This window comes from Aotus nancymaae, unplaced genomic scaffold (assembly GCF_030222135.1).
Source record: "Aotus nancymaae isolate 86718 unplaced genomic scaffold, 86718_ANA_hifiasm-v0.15.2.pri h1tg000053l, whole genome shotgun sequence".
Taxonomy (NCBI): domain Eukaryota; kingdom Metazoa; phylum Chordata; class Mammalia; order Primates; family Aotidae; genus Aotus; species Aotus nancymaae.
The window spans coordinates 13,380,142-13,400,276 of NW_026988467.1; the positions used below are offsets into that span (position 1 = coordinate 13,380,142).

At 57.3% G+C, this 20,135-nt stretch overlaps 1 protein-coding gene across 1 annotated transcript; it reads right to left on the reverse strand.

The window, feature by feature from the left end:
• Positions 1–336: 336 nt before the first annotated feature.
• FAM131C (family with sequence similarity 131 member C) lies at positions 337–19,488 on the reverse strand. Its single transcript, XM_012440217.3, has 7 exons — positions 19,264–19,488; positions 6,156–6,271; positions 5,030–5,065; positions 4,620–4,713; positions 2,427–2,609; positions 2,046–2,156; positions 337–1,269 (listed from the first exon to the last, which is right to left on the reverse strand). Exons 1-7 carry the CDS (start codon positions 19,283–19,285, stop codon positions 989–991), a joined length of 843 nt encoding a protein of 280 aa, XP_012295640.2. The 5' UTR covers positions 19,286–19,488; the 3' UTR covers positions 337–988.
• Between the last annotated feature and the right edge of the window lie 647 nt (positions 19,489–20,135).

The following is a 20,135-nucleotide window of genomic DNA, read 5'->3' on the forward strand; positions in this document are numbered from 1 at the left end:
CCCTGGGCTCCTCCTCATGTTCCACTTCTTGCCAGGGAGATGCCAGGGAAAGAGGGGCTCCCACCAGGTCTATGATGTTTGTCCTCATGGACAAGCGGGACCCTGTGTCGCTCAAGCCCTAGTCTCCTGCTTGGCTGAGCCACAGCTCATAAAGCTGGGTCCCTAAGTGTGGCTCCTTGGGGAGTCCAAAGAGCCTTGGGCATCCTCCATGGGTCCTTTCGGGCTGAGTAGCAGCAGTGTGTGTGTGTTGGGGTTAGGGGGCCTCCCTGACTCCCTCTGGTCTCCACCCAGGGGCCCAAGGTCACATCTTCCCCAGCAGAGACCAGGCCAAGGTCATCCAGGGTGAATCCACCACTTTAATGTCTTCAGAGAACCTTGAGTGAGATGGGAGGGAGCTGCAAGGATGGGGAGTGGGCTCCCTGGGGTGAGGAGCAGGGAGCACCGAGGAAGCAGGTTCAGAGAGGGAGGGACAGACAGACAGACACTCCACAGAGGCAGATGTCCTGGTGAGGAGAGCTGGGGAGCGGGTGCTTAGCTACCAGAAGTGGCCACCCCACCTTTGCTGGGGGGCAGATACACAGAGGGAGTGGGGAGGGCCTGAGCCCCAGGTACAGGCAGGGTTCCCAGACCCTGCTCTAAGTGGGTCCCAGCTCTCTCCCTGGCTGTCCCCTGGGGCCTGGCTGTGGCTCCTCTGGGCCGTCTCTGAAAATCCTTGAGTTCCCTGAGGGCAGATCCCCTGCAGGGGAAGGTGCCCACCTGAGTGACATAATGAAGGGGGAGGGGGTTATGGCTCCCACTGCCAGGGACAGGTCCACTGAGGCACAGAGAGAACACCATGAGCGCTGGCCCCATCCCTGCTGCACCGACCCCGTGCCTACCCAAGGGGTCAAGAGATGCCCTGCCCTGGACCCCGGGGTCCAGATATGCCTGGGCTGCCCACGAGGTGAGATGGTGGTGTGAGCAGTGCAGGACCAGCCCAGCCCCCTCCTCAGTTATAGAACACCTCGTCCTCCTCCCAGAGGGAGCCGCTGTCCACGGAGGGGAGGGATCCTGGCAGGTGTGTCCCACCCTTGGGTCTTTGGGTCCCAGGCAGCCGCCGCCGATGCTGCAGCTCTGGGCTTGGGGGCTGCAGGATGCCAGCAGTGCTGGGGGGCTCCTCAGGTGAGGGACAGCTGTCAGGGGAGAGGCTGGGTGAGGAGAAGGCCTGAAGGCTGTCGTCCTGCCAGGGGCCGCTGGGAAGGCTGTCCTGAAGGTAGCTGCTCTCCAGGTCTGGAAAAGCAACCGGGTGAGGGAGGAATGGCGTCCCAGATCCAGCTCCTCGCCCTCTCTGGGTGTGTGAAGGAGGGCAAGGGCAGAAGACCTGCCTCCAAATCTCACTGTGTGACTTCCGAGCGTGTGACCTTCGTCAAGTCACCAAAACTCTCTGCGCTCCCGGTTCCTCCTCAAGGCAGTGAACGGAGGAGTTAAGAGTGGGCTTGGAGCCAGCCTGTGCTCTCTGAGAACTGGGGCAACAGGGCTCCCCCTGAAGCTCTTCCCCTCCCCATCCCTCTCCATCTGTCAGGGAGGATTAAGTTCAGGTTCCCCCAGGGCCAAGGCTTCTTGAAGCCCTCAGTAGTAACCTGGGCTTCTAGAAAGCCAGTTGCTTTTGCCTGCTGGTAAATTTCAGATCTGTCTCTGATGCTTCTAGCTGTGTCATTTGGAGTAAGTTTCTGAACCTGAGTGCCTCAGTTTCCTTATTAATTAGAAAAATGGGGCAACAGGACCCACTTCCTAGGGCTGCTGTGAGGATTCTGTGAGATGCCTCGTGCCCAGCCTCAGTGTGGCAAGCGCCCGATTCCCGCCTCCACTGTGCTCATTCTCTCCTTCACGCTCCTGGCGCTGCCGGGCAATGGGCAGGCCAAGGATCACTGCCCCATTTTGCAGATGCAGAAACTTAGGCTGAGAAAAGGAAGGGGCTCAGCCGAGGTCACACTGCATTTGCTGGTGGGCAGGCATCCAGCCTCAGCTCCACTCTGCCCACCCACCCTGGACCCCCTGGGCTGTACCCTGGAGCTGGCTGATGTCCTGGGGGCTGTCCTTGGGGTGCAACTCCTCGTCGTCCAGCGAGGACCAAGCGCTCAGTGTGGCCTCCGTGATGGCAAACTGCTCGGCGACCCCTGAGGGGACAGCGAGATCTGGCTCAGGGGGGCACAGGTGGGGGCACAGGTGCATTTCCTCAGTGCCCGATGGAGCTGCTCCAGGACAGGCTGGAGGGTGGCCGCCTCTCTGGGCTGCCCATCCACACCCCAGTGGTCGGAAGTGCTCACTGAATCCCCCCTCATGCCATTATTTTTTCCTGCCCAGACAATTCCCATGCAGTGATCTGGGCCCCCCAAGGACCCAGCTTCACCCCCACGGTGCCCCTGCCAGTCCCTCTCCACGCCGACCTGCAGCAAAGCGGGCCTCACGCAGCTCATCCGGGAGGCAGCAGTAATGCTCGTCCTCGGCTGGGGACAGCTCCCAGCCTGCCCGATGGGCACTCCAGCCCTTCCACTCGATGAGGTGGGCCACGCGGCCTCGGGCCATGGCCGTGGGCTTCGTGATGTGGTCCTTGATGCTCTGCACCACCCCTGGGGGCATGGAGGGCATCTGGGTGACTGTCTGACGCAAGCCCCAGCTCAGGGCCTGGCCCCCGTGCCTCAGCCCACCCAGGGGCCTGTACCTGACATTCTTTCAGTGCACCACAATCTCCATCAGTGCCCCACACCTCCCCAGGGGCCTGTACCCATCTAACTCCTTGTGCCCTCCAGTGCCTCCTGCCCACTCCTGCCCTGGCCCTCCCCTGCATGCCCCACCCACCAGTGTGTGCATTTCCTCCCGGCATCCAACTCCCAGTCCATGCTCCTGCCCACTGGTGCTTCTTCCCCAACCACCCATACTCCTCACTCCCTTTCTGACCAAGTTCAGACCCTTCCACCCAAGGAGATCCACCCAAGGACCACTCATGACCCCCCAGCTTTCTCCAGGATCCTTTAAACACATTCTGAAAGAAAGTCTCTGTGGCCGTGCCAGCTCTGCTGAAGGTGAGACCTGGGTGGGTGGAACAGGCAGGGAAGGCTTCCTGGAAGAGGAGACCTGGGATTGGAATTTGAAGTTGGGTTGGGTATAGACAGACAGAGGCAAGATGGGAGGCTTTTTCAGAGATGACAAGAAGATGAAGGCATGGAAGAGTCTGGCGTGAGTCCAGGACTAGCCAGGGTGAGACATGGGGTCCACACTCGGACTGGGCAGCAGGAGAGGTTGGGAGCTGATCAGGGCCAGGACAGGTTTGGAGAGAACCAGGTGGAGGACTCAGGTGTTCTTCTTGTGCAGCGGGGAGCCATAGTAGGGTAATGAGCACGAGAGTGACCAGTTGGCACTCCTGTTTAGAAAGTGCTCCAGTTGGAGGATTAGGGGCTACCGCAGGGACCCGACAAGAAACGAGGCAAGGGCTGGGCAGACGGAGAGGAGGCGTCAGGGCTTTAGTAGTAGAGCTGCTGGATGTAGAAGAGGAAGACGGCGCTGCCGTTAACCAAGGCTGAGAACAGATCTGGGAGTCACCCAGGTCCCGGAAGCCATGGTGCGAGGAGTGGCGGTATTTAAGGAGGCAGAAGTATGCACGAAGGTAATTAAAGTGGGGAAAACGGGGAAGACGGGGGTGTGGAGAAAAGGGGAGACTCTCCCTCCCACCAAGCTGGGGAGTGTTGGCAGCTGGAGAGGGTGTTTCGGAGGAGGTTGGGGTTCAAGTGGCCCTTGAAGGGCAGGTGAGGCGGAGGAAGGTGCTGTGGCTGGAGGAAAGGCACAGACAATTCGGGGAAGGAGGGCCCCAGGGGTCCCAGGGGAGCTGGGTGGGATTTAGTGCCGGGGCCACCTGATGCCATGGTGGCCACCAAAACCCCCTCTACTAGCCTGGGAACCCATGGCCAGCTGCTTCAGGTGCTGCTGCTGTGAGCTCACACCCTTATCTGGAGAACTGCCCTGAGCTCCCGGGAGCCTCCTCACCTAGAGATGCCTAGGAGGCTGCAGAGTCCTCCCCGGGGCAGGCAGCGAGTCACTGTGGGGGAATATAAAGTCCAGCCCCTCGCCTTGGCATGCTGTCAATTCTGGGGTGTCATGCATGCTCCCAAGCTCCCAGTGAGACCCGGTGGGCAGGGCTAGACTCCTGCCGAGCCCCTTCCCCACCCCCTCTGCCTCCCCCGATGTCTGCTGGCTTCTCTTGAAGGCCAGTCTCCAGGGAATCACCTGCACAGTCATGCCCATGCCAGGCTCTGCTTCCAGGGAACCTGATCTAAGGTGATGTGACTGGCAGAGAGGCAGGGAGACCGCCCTAGGCAGATATCTGAAAAACTCTGGCCAACCCCTCAGAGCTTCTAGAGAACCCAGCGGTTTAACCTGACCACGCTGACCTGCGGCAAGGCAGAACCCTAAGCCACCAGTCCCCCTGCGACCTGCAGAACCCAGCATGGAGTCTGGCATTTAGAAAACGGAGCAACAAGGTTGCCATCCTCCCACCTGCAACTCAGCTGTGCCCTTCCCACTACCAGGGTCTAGGGTGGGACCGTGTGGTCTCCACGGGCGGGAGAGGGGCAGCCAGAACCTACCCACAAGGGACGAGGTGGCCAGGGCTGCCACGTTGTAGTTGCTGGAGCAGGACCTGGAGTCGGACAGGTAGCCATTGGTGGTCTGGAAGCACCTCTGGAGGAAAGGGCAGGAGGGCTGAGCAGAGCTGGGCCAGGCTGCTGGCCGACATCCCTCCAGCACTACCCATCCCTGTCTCCCAGCCAACCAGGTCCTCTGGGAGGTGGGCAGGGAGAGGGCAGTGGGCAGGGACAGGGCAGCTAAAGCCAGGGAGATCCTACCAACTCCCACGGGACCACCTCCACCCACTGTTTCATCAGACACCCCCTTCCCCAGGGCTGGCAGGACTGTGTGCCTGGGCTGGGCACAAAGGATGGAGGGGTGGTGGTGTCAGCTGGGGCAGGCTAGACTGGGGGACACACTGTGCACCGACCTGCCAAGGATCCCAACAGAAATCCATCTGTTTGTCCTGAAACAAGAGGAGAGAAAGGGTCAGGCAGGGCCCAGCACACTGTGCCTGCAGATGGCCCGAGTTCTGGCACCCTGGGTGGGGGTCAGCCTTCTGGTGCTTTGTGAGGTCGGGGTCTGCCCTCTCATGAGTCATGCCCTGGTGTCCCTGGCATGCAGAGTAAGAAGGAGGGGGCCACAGTGGCGCTGGGAGGAGAGGCAGAGGGTGCAGCTTATACAGCAGGCTTGGGTGTGGGTTCTGAGTTTGCTGTTTCCCAGCTGGTATCCTTAGACTATTCCTAACAGCTCCGAATACGTCTCTTCCTCTGCAAAACAGCGACAATGCCATTCACCCTACGAGTTGTGGTGAGGCCTAAACAACAATGGAGGCGGAGGTCTGAGCGCAGGGCTTAGCGGGAGGGGTGTACTGAGGGCAATGGTAATGACATCCACCGGTGGATTCATGCCACAGACCCTGAGGCGAGGGTGGAAATTATGCACCAGAATTTGGGGTCCCTTGTGACCCTTAGTAACATCTTCCAAATCAATCTGGACTGAGAAATATAGATACATAATTTATATATAGATATTATATATAAAAATTACAAATATATTTTATATTTTACAAACATTATAAATATATTTACATATAATATATTTATATATAAATTATATTCATATAAACTATATATAATATATAATTTATATATAAACTATATATAATATATAATTTATATATAAACTATATATAATATATAATTTATATATAAACTATATATAGAGAGATTACATATAATTTATATGAATATATATAATTTGTGAGGCTGCTCATTAGTGGGCTGGTAGCCGAATGTGCTGTCTGCAGGGCTGAGTTAATTTGCACAGGAAGACCTTCAGGGTGGATGGTTTCCTAAACAAACCTGGTCCAGTCCCTGGATGCTCAGCCCAGTCCAGCCCCTCATGCCGCTGAATACCAGGACTTAGGGCCCCTGATTCCACAGGGAGAAGCGGGTTTGCAGGGAAGGAAGGAGACCGGAATGGATTCTGCTCCCTGTGGGGAGCTGTAGGGGACAGGTCAGAACCAGGGCATGGGTGGCACAGGAATCAGTTACCTTGCCAGTGACATGGTCTGGAGCCACGGTGGGAGTGCAGCCCGAGGGCAGGTCTGGGTTCAAGGGGTTCGTGCCCTGGGGCATGGGGCAGTCCTTGTGGGCACTTGTGAACAGGTCTGGAAATAAGAGCAAGAGGAGGAACTCAGCAAAGCCCAGCCCTTTCCTGCTTACAAAGCATGGTCATGCCCCGCTGTAAGACGGGCACGGCCTTATTCTTACCCAGCATCATTGTTCAGGAAGCAGACTCAAGTCCACGGCAGGAGAGGGTCCAGCCAGATGCCCTCCTGCCCGTGCCCCTCAGTGGGAGTTACTGGCCTCATCTTCTTTTTACTCCCTTTCCGCGATTTCTAGCACCCATGCTCCAGCGTGTTTTTGGCCTCGTAGAGACCTCTAATCCGTTCACCCTCGTATTTCCCGACTAGCTCCTCCCGTCCTCTTTCGCACCTGGCCCAGCTGACCCCCTGGCACGGCCTCCGAGCTCTCCTTCACAGACGGTTTGAGTTTGACCCTCCTGTCCCATGCCTGGATCTGAGGAGCTGAATGTTGGTGGAGAGTGACTGCCGCATAGGAGCTTGGTAGCTCCAGCCTCCCGAGGGACGAGAGAAGTGACGCTGCCCAGATCCTTCTCTGTTTCTCCATTTCCTGCTGCCTTTCTTTCCTGCCAGGTTGACAACGTCACCCCATCTTTCCTTCTCAGACATGAAACACACCCCCCTCCCCTCCCCTGCACGCTGTGGGGGGCTTCGCCCCTCCCTCACTGGGTCTAGGATCCTTGGAAAGGTGTCACCCGGATCTTTCCAACCAAATCACCAGCCTGCCTGCACCTTTGCCCACATCATCACCTTTCCCTCCTGCAGCAAAAGAAGAGCTGTTCCCGCTGCACTCAAGACCTGCCGGCCCATCCCCCCGGGCTGGGTCCTGCCTCTGCCTTCCCCCCACCACCCCACGGCTCTGCTCTCCCTCCAAGGCATCACTGCGCCCTCTCCACTCCATCCGGCTGGAAGCATTCATCCAGCATCGCACATGCTGCCATGCTTCTTGGGCTCTGGACCTCCTCCTGCATTCTCACTCCTTTGTCCCCTTACCACTGGGTGGCGCCGTCAGCATCCCAGCAGCCCAAGCATCTGCTGTCTTTTCAGAACCTTGTCGTGACCAGTTTCCCTCCAGCAACGTGCCCGTTCCTCTGCTCCCTTCTTACCGGACGTGCAGAGAGCTGGGTCCCACCTCTGCTTCCTCGTCCTCCACTTCTCCTCCACCCGCTCCTAGCAGGCTCTCATGAGGCAGCCCTTGCCAAGCTGCCAGGACCCTCCATGGGGCCAAGTCCAGTGGGGGCCGCTCTAGCCTCTTCTTGGAGCTCAAGCTGTGCAGCCTGCCTGCCCTCTTAAGCCTCGCTCTTATCCTGGCCTCTGACCTCTCTGACTGCTGTCCTGGGTCCCCTTTGTGGCTTCTCCCTGGCTCACCCCTGCCTGTTGGCTGGCACCACACTTCCTGGCCCTTCTCCACCCTCTCTCCTCAGGAGGTCTCACCTGGGTGTTTCTGCTGCCTGCTGCCCACATGCACACCTCCAGCCCTAACTCCACACTTGAGCTCCCAACTGAGTTTCCAACTCTCTACACGGATGCCCCAGAGGCACCTCAAGCACACCTGGGCAAAAAGCGGACTCCCAAATCTCGGTCCATCCTCTCCTCTACGCCCCTCATCCCCGCACCAACTACAACCCAGGAGTTTCTCAGGGTCTTGCCGTCCCCCATTCTCCCCGGGGCCACCCAGTCAACCAGCAAACCCTATTAGCCCTCCCCTAGGACTATCCCGGGTCTCCCCCTCCCTTCTCCCAGGGCTTCCCTGCTGCAGGCATCCTCCCTCCCTGGACAATGGTCTCTGCGCTCACTCTCAGCCCGGCAGCAGAGGGACTTCGTGCTCTAGGCCAGATTGTATCACTGGGGTCAGGGGACCACAAGGGTGCTGCCCCCACTTCCCCTGGATTCCTTTCTCCTGTTTTTGCCTCCACCCCTGAATGGCTTCTAAGAGGCACCACCTGAGGCTTTCTCTACCGGGGCTGCCCTTGGTAAATTTCCGCTGGCCCCACCCAGAGGGTCCCAGAGCCAATGACTACCAGGTGCAAGACCCCAGCTCCTTTGGGATCAGAAAATTCCCCTTCACTTACCCTCCTGATTAAAGTTTTCATCCCAACCGGATTAGACTTAGTTTGCAGAAGAGATCACAGATTTCTGGGATCTACCCAACGTTTGTAAGCAGGTGGGTGCACCCTGCAGGACCAGGCTGAGGCCGGGCCTCAGACCACCCCCCTGCCTGGCTGGCCTTCTCTCATCCGGTTCCCCATTGGCTTCCTCTGGAAGGATCACCATGTATCACTTGTACCCAAATCCTCATTTCAGGGGCAGCTTCTGAGGAACTGCTCCAAAGCCCACCGGGTCAGGGCCTGGAGCCAGACTGTCCCGTCGGAATCCCAGCCCTGCCCTTGCCACCTCCGGGACCTAAGCAAGTGCCTTCCCCTTGCCCATTTTCTCATCTATAGAGTGGGCCATTGAGGGAGACCGTTCTTGTTCACCAGGAATTGTCTAGCGGGATCTAAAACTGAGAACACAGAGGCCTTGAAGCCCCCATGTTTCCAAGCAAGCCGCTGTCATCGGTGGGGAGGGAGATGACCCCGTCTCTAATGCGGCCAAAACCGCCCTTCTGACTCCGACCACCCACGTCTCCCCACTAATGAGAAGGTTCCCACAAGATCTCGTGCAGAAATGTGGGCGGCCTGCAGAGGCAGGCAAGGCCCCAGTTAGATGTCCCTATAACCAGTGAGAGAGCGCAGGGTGGGGCAGGCGGGGGCAGGGTGGGCAGGGGAGCAGCCAGCCCTCCAGCCTGTGCTATGGCAAGGATTGTGAGATGTTCAAGACAAAGCAGACAAATAGGAAAGAGTCACAGCTGGGCCCCCCTGAGACTCCCTAGAGGGCTGCTTGCAGGGCAAGGGGCCCACAGCGCCCAGAGGCTGCAGGGGAGCCTGGAGGAGGAGAGGGGAGTTGGGCAGGGAATGGAAGAGGTCAAGCCAGGTCAGGCCTCCCATGACAGAGGTCCTATCGTTAGGAGCCCCCCCCACAACTGCCACCCAGATGGCCCCCCAGGAAACTCACACACTCAAAGCTGGGAGATCAGGGGGACCGCTCCCCCTCAGCCCCCACCCCTCTCCCATCTCGCTCCCCTCCAACCACGCTGATCCCACTCCTAGGGCATCCTCAGAGCTGCCCAGACACTCCTGCCTTTGGGTCTCCGAAGCTCTCTGCCCCAGTGCTTAGGACCTCAGCCGGGCTTCCCGCAACTGTCTGATTTATAGCCGACCCTTTCTCTGTCCCCATCCTGTTTGGGTCATAGCTCCCATGCCCCTCCTCATCGCGCGTGTCCATCTCATCCATTGACTCTCACTAGGATACAAGCTCTGCCAGGGCTGGGCCCTCGTCTGTTTCCTTCACCACGGCAGCCTCAGCACCTGCCATTGGGCCTGGCACACGGAGGCACTCATGGCACATTTGGGTAAGAATGAAGGCATGAATATTTGGGTGCCTGCGACACAGACGTCTCAACAGTGAGCCAGTATTGGCCCAGTGAGACCCTAAAGCCCCTGATAAAGTAAAAATGTCTTGGCCCTTTCTCTGAAATCCTTCATGCCAGACCCCAGCACGCCAGAGGAAAAAGAAATGCCAAGAGAGGACAGAGGTCAGCAGAGTGGAGAATCCACTGTGGCCCGCAGGTCACCAGCCCTGGCTGGCAGGGGGAAGGTGAGCAGTGAATTGGAGGCGAGATTAAAGTTTTCACCCTATCTGGATTCGACTTAGTTTGCAGAAGGGATCTACCCAAAGGCTGTAAGTAGGTGGGCAAGTCAGGGAGGCTGGAGGCAGAGACTGGGATTAACCGCCCCGCCCATGACCCAGGTCTAAGGAGGTGAGAGCATCCGAGGCAGCATGGGATCGTGTGGGCTGAGCCGTGAGCCTGCACACCACAGCGCTCAGCTCATCTTGTTCTTTTTCCTGAGCCCCCACTGTGTGACCCTGAGCTAGTCCCGCCCCTCTCTGGGCTCCAGGACCTTCATTTCTACAAAGGCCATGTTGTCCAGGCCCCTCAAAGGCAATGTTTAAACTGGGAGTACATCTTTCAGTGGGTCATGCAAGCCATTTATTTATTATAGGTCTTATTTTTTAAATGAAATAGAATGAAATAGGCCGGGTGAGGTGGCTCACACCTGTAATCCCAGCACTTTGGGAGGCCGAGGCAGATCACTTGAGGTCGGGAGTTCCAGACCAGCCTGACCAACATGGAGAAACCCCGTCTCTACTAAAAAAAAAAAAAAAAAGTTAACCGGGCGTAGTGGCACATGCCTATAATCCCAGCTACTCAGGAGGCTGAGGCAGGAGAATTGCTTGAACCCGGGAGGCGGAGGTTGCGGTGAGCCGAGATCACGCCATTGCACTCCAGCCTGGGCAACAAGAGTGAAACTCCATCTCAAAAAAAAAAAGAATGGAATAGAATGGAAAATATCAGAGCCCACTGCAAGTCAGATTAAGTATGACTTCATGAAGTTTCTGTTTCTGCAGATACAAGTCTGTGCACGTGTGTGTCTGCAACACACACACAGTAACCATTTTCTATGTGTATATACTGAGTCGTGATGCCAAACACATTACTCCTATGTGTCCAGTCAAAATAGTTTGAAAGTTGCCAATCTTGAGGTTCTGGAAATTCTGCATGTCCTGCACAAGCCAGCACCCACCAAGGTGCAGACAGGTGGTACTGGCCATAGGCTGACCCTGGGAACTTCAGGGGTGTTAGAGTATTTCTAGGACCCCTGGCCATCCCCTGAAGGTGTTTTTCTTTTGTTTTTGTTTTTTTGAGATGGAGTCTCACTCTGTCACCCAGGCTGGAGTATAATGGCAATGGCTCGATCTCAGCTCACTGCAACTTCACCTCCTGGGTTCAAGCAATTCTCCTGCCTCAGCCTCCTGAGTAGCTGGGATTACAGGTGTGTGCCACCATGCCTGCTAGTTTTTTAATATTTTTAATAGAGACGAGGTTTCACCTTGTTGGTCAGGCTGGTCTCGAACTCCTGACCTCATGATCCACACACCTGGGCCTCCCAAAGTACTGGGATTACAGGCATGAGCCGCCGTGCCCAGCCCTCTGAAGCTTTTTTACAACTCTCCAGCCACAGACTAGGGAGCAAGGTTGATGGGGAGGGGGGCCGGGCACAGAGGAGGCTGGCGGTGATGCCAAAGCCTGGCAGAGGCGTGACTTGAACAAGGTCGTTCGTTGAGAAGGTGGTGGACTTGGCGGACTCCTGGCTCCCACCCCCTCCCCAGCCTGCCAGGCCCCCCACCTCAGTTGGGGTGCAGGTGCCTCTTCCAAAGCTGCCTGCTCCCCCTGAGGACTTTGGCCCCGTGATGTCACAGGCTGGTTGCCACGGATACGTCAGGTAATGAGCCAGCCCAGGGTGAAATCACAGGCTGTTCTTCGCCCAGCTGGGACTGGTGGCCACGTCACCACCAGCAACTGGAAAAACACAGAGTGTCATGTGGGGTGGGGGGGCAGCCCGAGGGCACCGCTAGCACCTGCTCCCATGGCCCCCTCTCCCAGAAGGACACTGCCTTTCTTTCAGTCCATACCCTACTCTCCTGACCTCAAGGTCAGAGGTCCCTTTTCAGACCTGTTCCCTCCCCTACCTCCTCTGTCCACAAGAGTGACAGGCTTCTGGTTGCCATGGCAACCTGGAGAAGGCCATCTTGATCCTTCGAGGAGAGGGTGTCAGCAGATGTGTCCTCCATCCCTCCGTCTTCAACCAGAGCTTCTCCTCTGCATCTTGAGGATGCTTCCTGCCTTCTTATGCCAGCTTCTCTTCAGTCTGCTTTAGAGTCTAACCTCCCACACAGTTCGCCTGATGTCTAGCCTAAAACTCTCTTGAGGCGTGTGTGGTGGCTTACGCCTGTAATCCCAGCACTTTGGGAGGCTGAGGTGGGTGGATCACAAGGTCATGAGTTCAAGACCAGCCTGGCCAAAATGGTGAAACCCCGTCTCTACTAAAAATACAAAAATTAGCCAGGTGCAGTGTCAGGCGTCTGTAATCCCAGCTACTCAGGAGGCTGAGGCAGGAGAATCACTTGAACCCAGGTGGCAGAGGTTGCAGTGAGCCAAGATCGTACCATTGCACTCCAGCCTGGGCGATAGAGTGAGACTCTGTCTCAAAAAGAAAAACAAAAACAAAAAACCGTCTTGCTGCAGTTCCCATACTGGTCTTCTCTGCGTGATCCTTGGGTGAGTCTGCAGTACAACCTCTCAGCCTCCTCTCACCTGCTACAGGGCCTTCAAGCCTCTTTAAGCCGGTTCTTTGGGGTTCCGTGTCCCGCCCATTAGTCACCGTGGTTCTGCACCCCAAAGGGCAGAGAGGGACCGTGTTTATCTCTGCAGCAGCCCAGGGAGGGTAAAAATCCTCTTGAAATCACACAGGAACTGAGCAGCAGCCTGGGGCCAAAGTGCCCTGTGACGCCCCTCCCTGGCCAGCCTCGAGCTTCTCCACTCAGCTTCTTGGGGCACCTGCAGCCGAGGGCATGATGCGGTCCCTCCAGCCAGCACTGCCCGGGTGTGTGCTGCCCAGCTGTGTCGTGCTGGGCTCTGCCGTTGGCTCTGAAGAGAACATAAGTGGCCAAGGCATTCCGCTGACAGCCCCTGAGCTGGGTTTAAGTCCCAACTTCTCACTTCCCGCTCCGGGAGGTGGGCATGTGACTTAGGCTCTGTGAGCCCTGGATTCTCATCCATGAAATAATACCACCACAGTAAGTGGTCCGTAAGCGGCAGCCGCTCCTCTGCCTCCCCTCGGTGTCTCTCTCTGGACAATGAGACACATCTGGTCATCTATTCCTCTGGTTCTGTCCCCAGGGCTGGAGCTGGGCCTGGAGGCTCTGCAGAGGGAGGCCTTTGAGGGTGAGTCCTTGGCCTCTTTGCCAGATGAGTCACTGCCAGGGGAGCAGGCCACAGATTGGCAGAGGCCAGGCCTCAAGTGGACTGAGTGTCCCCTCCACCCCAGGACATTTGTTTATGGGTCACCTGAGCCGTGACAGTACCTCATCCATGGGTTGGCGCAGCTCAGAGCTGCTGGGGGTGGGGGTCCTGTTCCCTCCCCTTGCAAGGATGGAGAGAGAAAATGGGCTCCTCCTCGGGACTTCCACACCCCCAGCTCCTCCTCACTTCCTTCCCCAGGCTCCCTCCCATTCTGTGACCCTGCCTCTGGGAACATCTTGTTCTAGACTCACCTCACCAAAGCAACATGCCCAGATTGGCCTCTGCTGGATTAGGTGACTCCCTCACCAGTGGCCCTAATGGGCAAAGTCTGGCCTGCAGTGATTTGCCACCACTGTTTACTGAGCACCTACTAAGTGTCAGGTACTGTCCTAGGCCTATTCACCCATGATCTCTCATTTAACCCACTTGGCAATCCTGCAAAGTAGGTGTTATGCCCATTTTTCAGATAGGGAAATGGAGGCTTGGAGAGAATAAATGACTTATTCACCCATGATCTCTCATTTAACTCACACAACAATCCCGCAAAGTAAGTGTTATGCCCATTTTACAGACAGGGAAACAGAGGGTCAGAGAGGATAAAAGCAAGGTCACCCGCTAATAAGCAGCAGATATAAGGATCAAACTTCAGCCTGATTGAAACGCCAAAGCTGGTGTCCCACCCCTAAACGACGCTGATCTCCAGACAGGGTCCTTGGGGCATTCTTCCAAGTGTCCATGCATCCTGCCTCCCCCATTAGGCTACTCCAAGGACAAAGCTGTACCTCTCTCATCAGACTGTGAGCCCCTGAAGGGCAAGGTCCCACTATCCTGTCCTCAGTCCCCCACAGTTCCAGGTGTAGGACTGCTCAGGACTTGGAAACTGTGGGTGGCCTTAGTCAGCCACCTTAGAGCATGTGCCTTCTCCCAGACATGATCAGATGTCTGACTTTCCAGAGGAAAATTCTCGATCTCTAATTTTTTTTTTTTTCTGAGTTGGAGGATTGCTCTCTTGCCCAGACTGGAGTGCAATGGTGCAATCTCAGCTCACTGCAACCTCCACCTCCCAGGTTCAAGCCATTCTCTTGCCTCAGCCTCCAGAGCAGCTGGGATTATAGATGCCCACCACCATGCCCAGCTGATTTTTGTGTTTTTAGTAGAGACGGGGTTTCGCCATATTGGCCAGGCTGGTTTCGAACTCCTGACCTCAGGTGATCCACCTGCCTTGGCCTCCCAAAGTGCTGGGATTGCAGGCATGAGCCACTGCACCCAGCCTCGGTCTCTAATTTCTACTCTCACCCCCGACCCCACCGGCCCCCAGTGCATTGGAGAACCTCAGGGTGGGGCCAGGGAGCTGATCAGTTGGTCTGGAGGAGAGGGCTGGGGCATGAGTGGGCAGGCAGAGTGGTTATGGCACCAAGGGCGTGGAGTGGGTACTGAGCCCCCGGAGCTGGAGAGAAGGGGGCAAATATTAACTTCCTCTCTGTTCCATACAGACTGCCACTGGCTGCAGAGTCTCAAACAAATAGGAACTATTCAAGCTATTCCAAAAGGTTGTTCTAAGCACTGGCCATATACTTAGCACTTCTTTTTGTTTTTGAGACAGGGTCTTTGTTGCCCAGGCTACAGTGCAGTGGAGCAATCACAGCTCACTGCAGCTTTGACCTCCCGCCCTCACAAGCCATCCTCCTGCCTCAGCTTCCCAAGTAGCTGGGACTACTGACGCACACCACCACACCTAGTTTGTTTGTTTTTAGATGGAGTCTTGCTCTGTCGCCCAGGCTGGAGTGCAATGGTGTGATCTCGGCTCACTGCAACTTCTGCCTTCCAGGTTTAAGCGATTCTCCTGCCTCAGCCTCCATAGTAGTGGGACTACAGACGCACGCCACCACGCCCAGCTAATTTTTGTATTTTTAGGAGAGACGGGGTTTCACCATATTGGCCAGGCTGATCTTGAACTCCTGACCTTGTGATCCACCTGCCTCGGCCTCCCAAAGTGCTGGGATTACAGGTGTGAGTCACTGCACCCGGCCACCTAGCTCATTTTAAAATTTTTTTTTGTAGAGACGAGTTCTTACTATGTTGCACAAGCTGGTCTTGAACTCGTGGGCTCAAGCGATCCTCCCACCTCGGCCTCCCAGTGTTTAGATTATAAGCGTAAGCCACAGCACCTCTCTCCATGTAGGGACATGAGAGAGCAAAGGACAGGGTTTCCACATTCAGGCTCTGGGGTCACACTGACCTGGATTCGAGTCCTGCCTCTCCATACTCTGCCCATGTGACCTGAGGGAAGACCCTCCCGTTCTCTGAGCCCCACGTCCCTTGTCACAGGGTTGAATGAGAACTAACTAGGTCAGGAGAGCAAAGATTCAGCCCGGCTCAGGATAAGCGCTCGACAAACGGTAGCTTAAAAATAGATAATGAACACAAAACAGCTCCTGGAAACAGCGTTTGTTGCCTTAATCTGTCCCAATCACTTTCCCGATGTCCTTGGCACCTTGAGTGCCTGCCACCCGCTGCTTTTCCCATGAGGCAGGGTGAGGCTTCAGATCTCTGTAGGTTCCCCTTCCAGCCACGAAGACCTGCATTAGCTGTCTGCACAGACGGGTAATACAAATTAAAGGCCGGGCACAGTGGCTCACACCTGTAATCCCAGCACTTTGGGAGGCCGAGGTGGAGGATGGCTTGAAGCCAGGAGTTCTAAGTAAGCCTGTCTCTATTATAATATATAAAATCTTAACATTAAAAGTAAAAATGAGGTTGAGCGTGGTGGCTCACACCTGTAATCCCAGCATTTTGGGAAGCCAAAGTGGGTGGATCACCTGAGGTCAGGAGTTTGAGACCAGCCTGGCCAACATGGTGAAACCCCTTCTCTACTAAAAATACAAAAATTAGCCGGGCATGGTGGTACACGCCTGTAGTCCCAGCTACTTGGGAGGCTGAAGCAGGAGAATCGCTTGAACCCAGGAGGCAGAGGTTGCAGTGAGCCGAGATCGAGCCAGCCTGGGCGACAGAGCAAGACTCTGTCTCAAAAATAAATAAATAAATAAATAAGAGAGCAATAGCTACTATGTACAAGTGCTTACTATGTGTTGGGTACTGGTCTGAGTGCCTTATATGAATTAAGCCATTTAGTCCCCCCAGCAACCCTATGACATCAATACTGTTATAATCCCCAATTTAGAGATGGGAACACTGAGGTACACACACAAGGTCAAGTCATTTGCTGAGGTCACAGAGCTGGTAAATGGGGGAGTCCTGGTTCATATTCTGCACTCCTATCCTCTCTGTCGAGTATGCAGGAGCCAACTGCTGCCGACGCTGGGATGGGGTGGTTCTCCCAGGTGTGGCCTGACCTGGGGTTTGGGGTTTGGCTGCATGGCCCCAGCTGGGTGCAAGCTCTGGGCTCAATATGGGCATCAGCCTGAGGCCTGCAATCCTTGCCCTTGGCCAAGGGTGGAGGTACTCCCTCCACCCTTCCTTCTACAGCAGTGCCCACCTGGCCCAGCAGGCACTCAGTGCTCAGAGGCTACGATTAGCAATCAATTGCCGGTGCTGGGGCCAGGTGGGAGCTCAGCAGCCTGCAGCTGCAGGAGAGTAGACAGGTGCAGGCAACAGGGCCGAGGGCTGGCTGCGAGTGCAGAGACTGAGGCCCCAGGCTGCGGAGTCAGCGCAGCATGGTTTTAATCTTGGCTTATACTTTCCTAGCTGTGTGACCCTGGTCAAGTCTCTCCACTGCCCTCTGCCTCAGTTTTCCACTTGTAAGATGGAGACTGTGTTCCTATGTAACTCAAACCAGCTTTATCTGCCTAAAACTTTCAGACTAGTATGCTTCGGAGAGCATCAGTGACAAGGAGAAGCTGGGGGGGCAGTCGGTGGTGCAGCCACCCGGAGTCTCTGGGACCCTGGCTTCCTCTGCCCACGTGGCTCCCCATACTCCTTTCACCTCTACCCAACTCTGCTGGGCGCATGTCGAGACTGCCAGGGGCCCGGTCCTCTCAGGAGCTCAGGAGCGGGACAAGGCTGAACTATAGAGTCAGCTCTGGGGGCACTGGGGAAGCCCAGGCTGCAGAGGAAGGGTGGAGGGAGCGCATCTTGCCTGCTGTGGCCCCAAAGAGCCCTGGAAGAGGGGCCGGTGGAGGGAACCCCAGGTGTGGGGTCAGAGGACCTGGGCCCCAGCCTCTCAGGGTGACCTTAGCAGGCATCTCTTCCTCCCCAGCCTCTGCTCTGTGCTCAGTGGGTCCTCAGCTCACAGGCCAGTCCACCTGGGCTGGGACCCCAAGGCACCTGGCATGGGGTGGCCGAGTGAAAGGGAAGGGATGTGATCACTGAAGAAACACTCAGATCGCCTCTACCTGGAGCTGGTCCCAGCCAGAGACTGCCTAGAGCCTTTGGAGTTTCTGGAGACACCCTCAGACTCTTGAGAGCCTAAAGAACCCCCAGCACTCCTTACTCTTCAAACTCCCTTCCCCTCCCGCTAGGCTGCAGGCCTCCTGGACCAGGTGCTGTGCTGGGTTCCTTGCTGCTGGATCCCAGCGTGCACACAGTGCCTGGCACATGGCGGGCATCATGTTAATATCAGCTTAATGCATGGATAAGTAAAGGAACCTCACACAGTCCTTACACTCCCGGCAGGGGGTGTGTGGCTGCAGGGATGAGAGCACCGCCTGGGACCCTGTTCCCTTCCGGGCTGCGAATTGGGGTGGGGATGTGTGCGGTGACTGACCTCTGCATGCTTGCTCTCTGTGCTGCCCCCCCCGCCCCCCACCGTCCCCAGCCCTGTCCCCCTCAGGACATCGCCTGCCCAAGGGGTGCGGCCGGGCCACAAAAGGCAGAGAAGTTACAGCGACCCTGTACCATCCGATTCCTCAGCCATGATCCCACTCCTGACATCTCCCGGAGACATCCTGAGCCACTTACCTGAATGCCCACAGGAACTCCCAAGCAGAAGCCCTTAGAGTCCAGAGGATGGGGGCAGGGCATTGTGCTCCTTGCTCAACACCGCCAGGACAAGGTCCCCTCTATTCCCGATAAGCTACTAGGGGTAACAGGTGTGGTGGTGGTCCATGGGTTTGGCCTCAGCCTACAGAGCCTGAACCAAGGCCAAAGCCAGTCCCACTCCCAGCCACACCCCCTGATCCCACTGTGGGGGGATGGACCAAGGTTGGGGAAGGGCTCAGCCCAATCGCTGTCTAAAATGCTGCCCAGAGGCCTGTTGGAAAGTTTGTGGTGGTGCAGGGGTGGAGGAAGGGGGCTCCAAAGACCAACCTGCCCATCCCCCAATCTCCGTGCAAGACTCTGCAACCCCTCCTCACAGATAGAAGGGGCCGGGGTCTGCCCTGGGACCCCAGACAAGGGCAGGACCCTCCACCTCCCTGGGTACCACCTGTGGGAGAGTGCAGGGTGGCAGGTCAGACACAGAAAGGCCCAAGGGTAACCGGGAACATTAGCTGTGCTCTGGCCCTTCTGTCCCCAGACCAAGGATGGGAGTGGGGAGGAGGATTAGGGATAAAGGTGGGGGCAGGGGAACCTTCTTGATAACCTGTGCCCCACCATTAACCCTTTCCTGCCAACAGGGTTCCGGGGCTCTACAGATGGGGGCACCCGGTAAGGCGTGGGGGGGGAGGTGGGGGGGGTTAGCTGGTAAGGCCTGTGTCTTGGGGAGGGGTGGGAGAGGGAGGGTCTGCTAGTTCTCCGGGTGCCCCGCAGTTCCTCCGGTAAGCCAGGAAGAACCGGAGCCTCCTCCCCTCCCAGGCACCCGGCAGGGGGTGTGTGGCTGTAGGGCTGAGAGCGCGGCGCGGGACCCTGCTTCGTGTCACCTGCAGGGCTGCGAACCGAACCCAGGCGGGGATGCGGTGACCTCTGCACGCGCGCTGTGTTGCCCCCCGCCCCCTACCGTCCCCAGCCCTGTCCCCCTCAGGACGCCGTGTCCCCGAGGGTGCGGCCGGGCCATGAAGGGCGGGTCGCCAGCTCCACCCCCCAGGTCTCCTAGCAGCGAGGGGACCGCGCGGGTTCCCGGCACCCGATCCCCCCACCACCGGCCGGGCCCCCTCACCTCGCGACACGCAGGAGCCCATCACGGGGCCGCGTGGCCGGGCCGCTGCGCCCGGGGTACGTGGGGCCGCGGGGCGCTCATGTCTCCGCGTGCCCGGGGCTGAGCGCTGCGCAGCCAGAGGACGCGCGGGGAGGGGGTTCGGGCGCCCTCGGATCGGTCTCCTCTCCCGCCCGGATTGTCCCCGCCGCCGCCGCGCCTGGCTCGCCTCGCGCCGCCGCCTCCCGCCCCGCGCCTGCCGCTGCCAGGGAAGGGCGACACCGCGGGGCGCGGCGGGCGGGGCCAGGGGCAGTGCAGCCGGGAGGCCTGGGCGCACCTGTGGCCGCGGCGCGCTGGAAAGCCACCTCTGTCCCTTCGGGTCTCCGGCACCTCCCGGGATGGCCCGGGCTGAAGGTCAGGGAAGGAGACGGAGGGGGCGGGGAGACTCCTGGCATTTGGGACACAAAGTAAACAAGATGAATTTAACCACAACTGCGACGACTGGGCACGAGGGCTTGGGGGCGGGGAGGGGTGCGCGCAAGAACAACAGTTCCATCAGGCCCATTTTGCAGAGGGCGAAAGTGAGGCTCGCAGAAGTCAGAGGCCCTGCCTGAAAGCCCTAAGCTGTGAATTCAGCGACTTTTGACTGTCAACACCTCATTCAGAACTGTTGAAATTAACATATGCAAAACCATACATGCCCAAAGTTGGGGTAGAGAGAGAGGGGATGGTACGCTGGTGGCCTGGTGGCTGGATGAAGGATCTCCAGCGATGGCTGAAGATGGGGGCAAGGCTGCCTCTCAGGGCTTGTCTAGGGCAGAGTAAACTGAGGCACGGTTTTTTTCCCCAGCCCTGGACGGCCTCTGTAGTCATTCACACTGACACACACATACCTA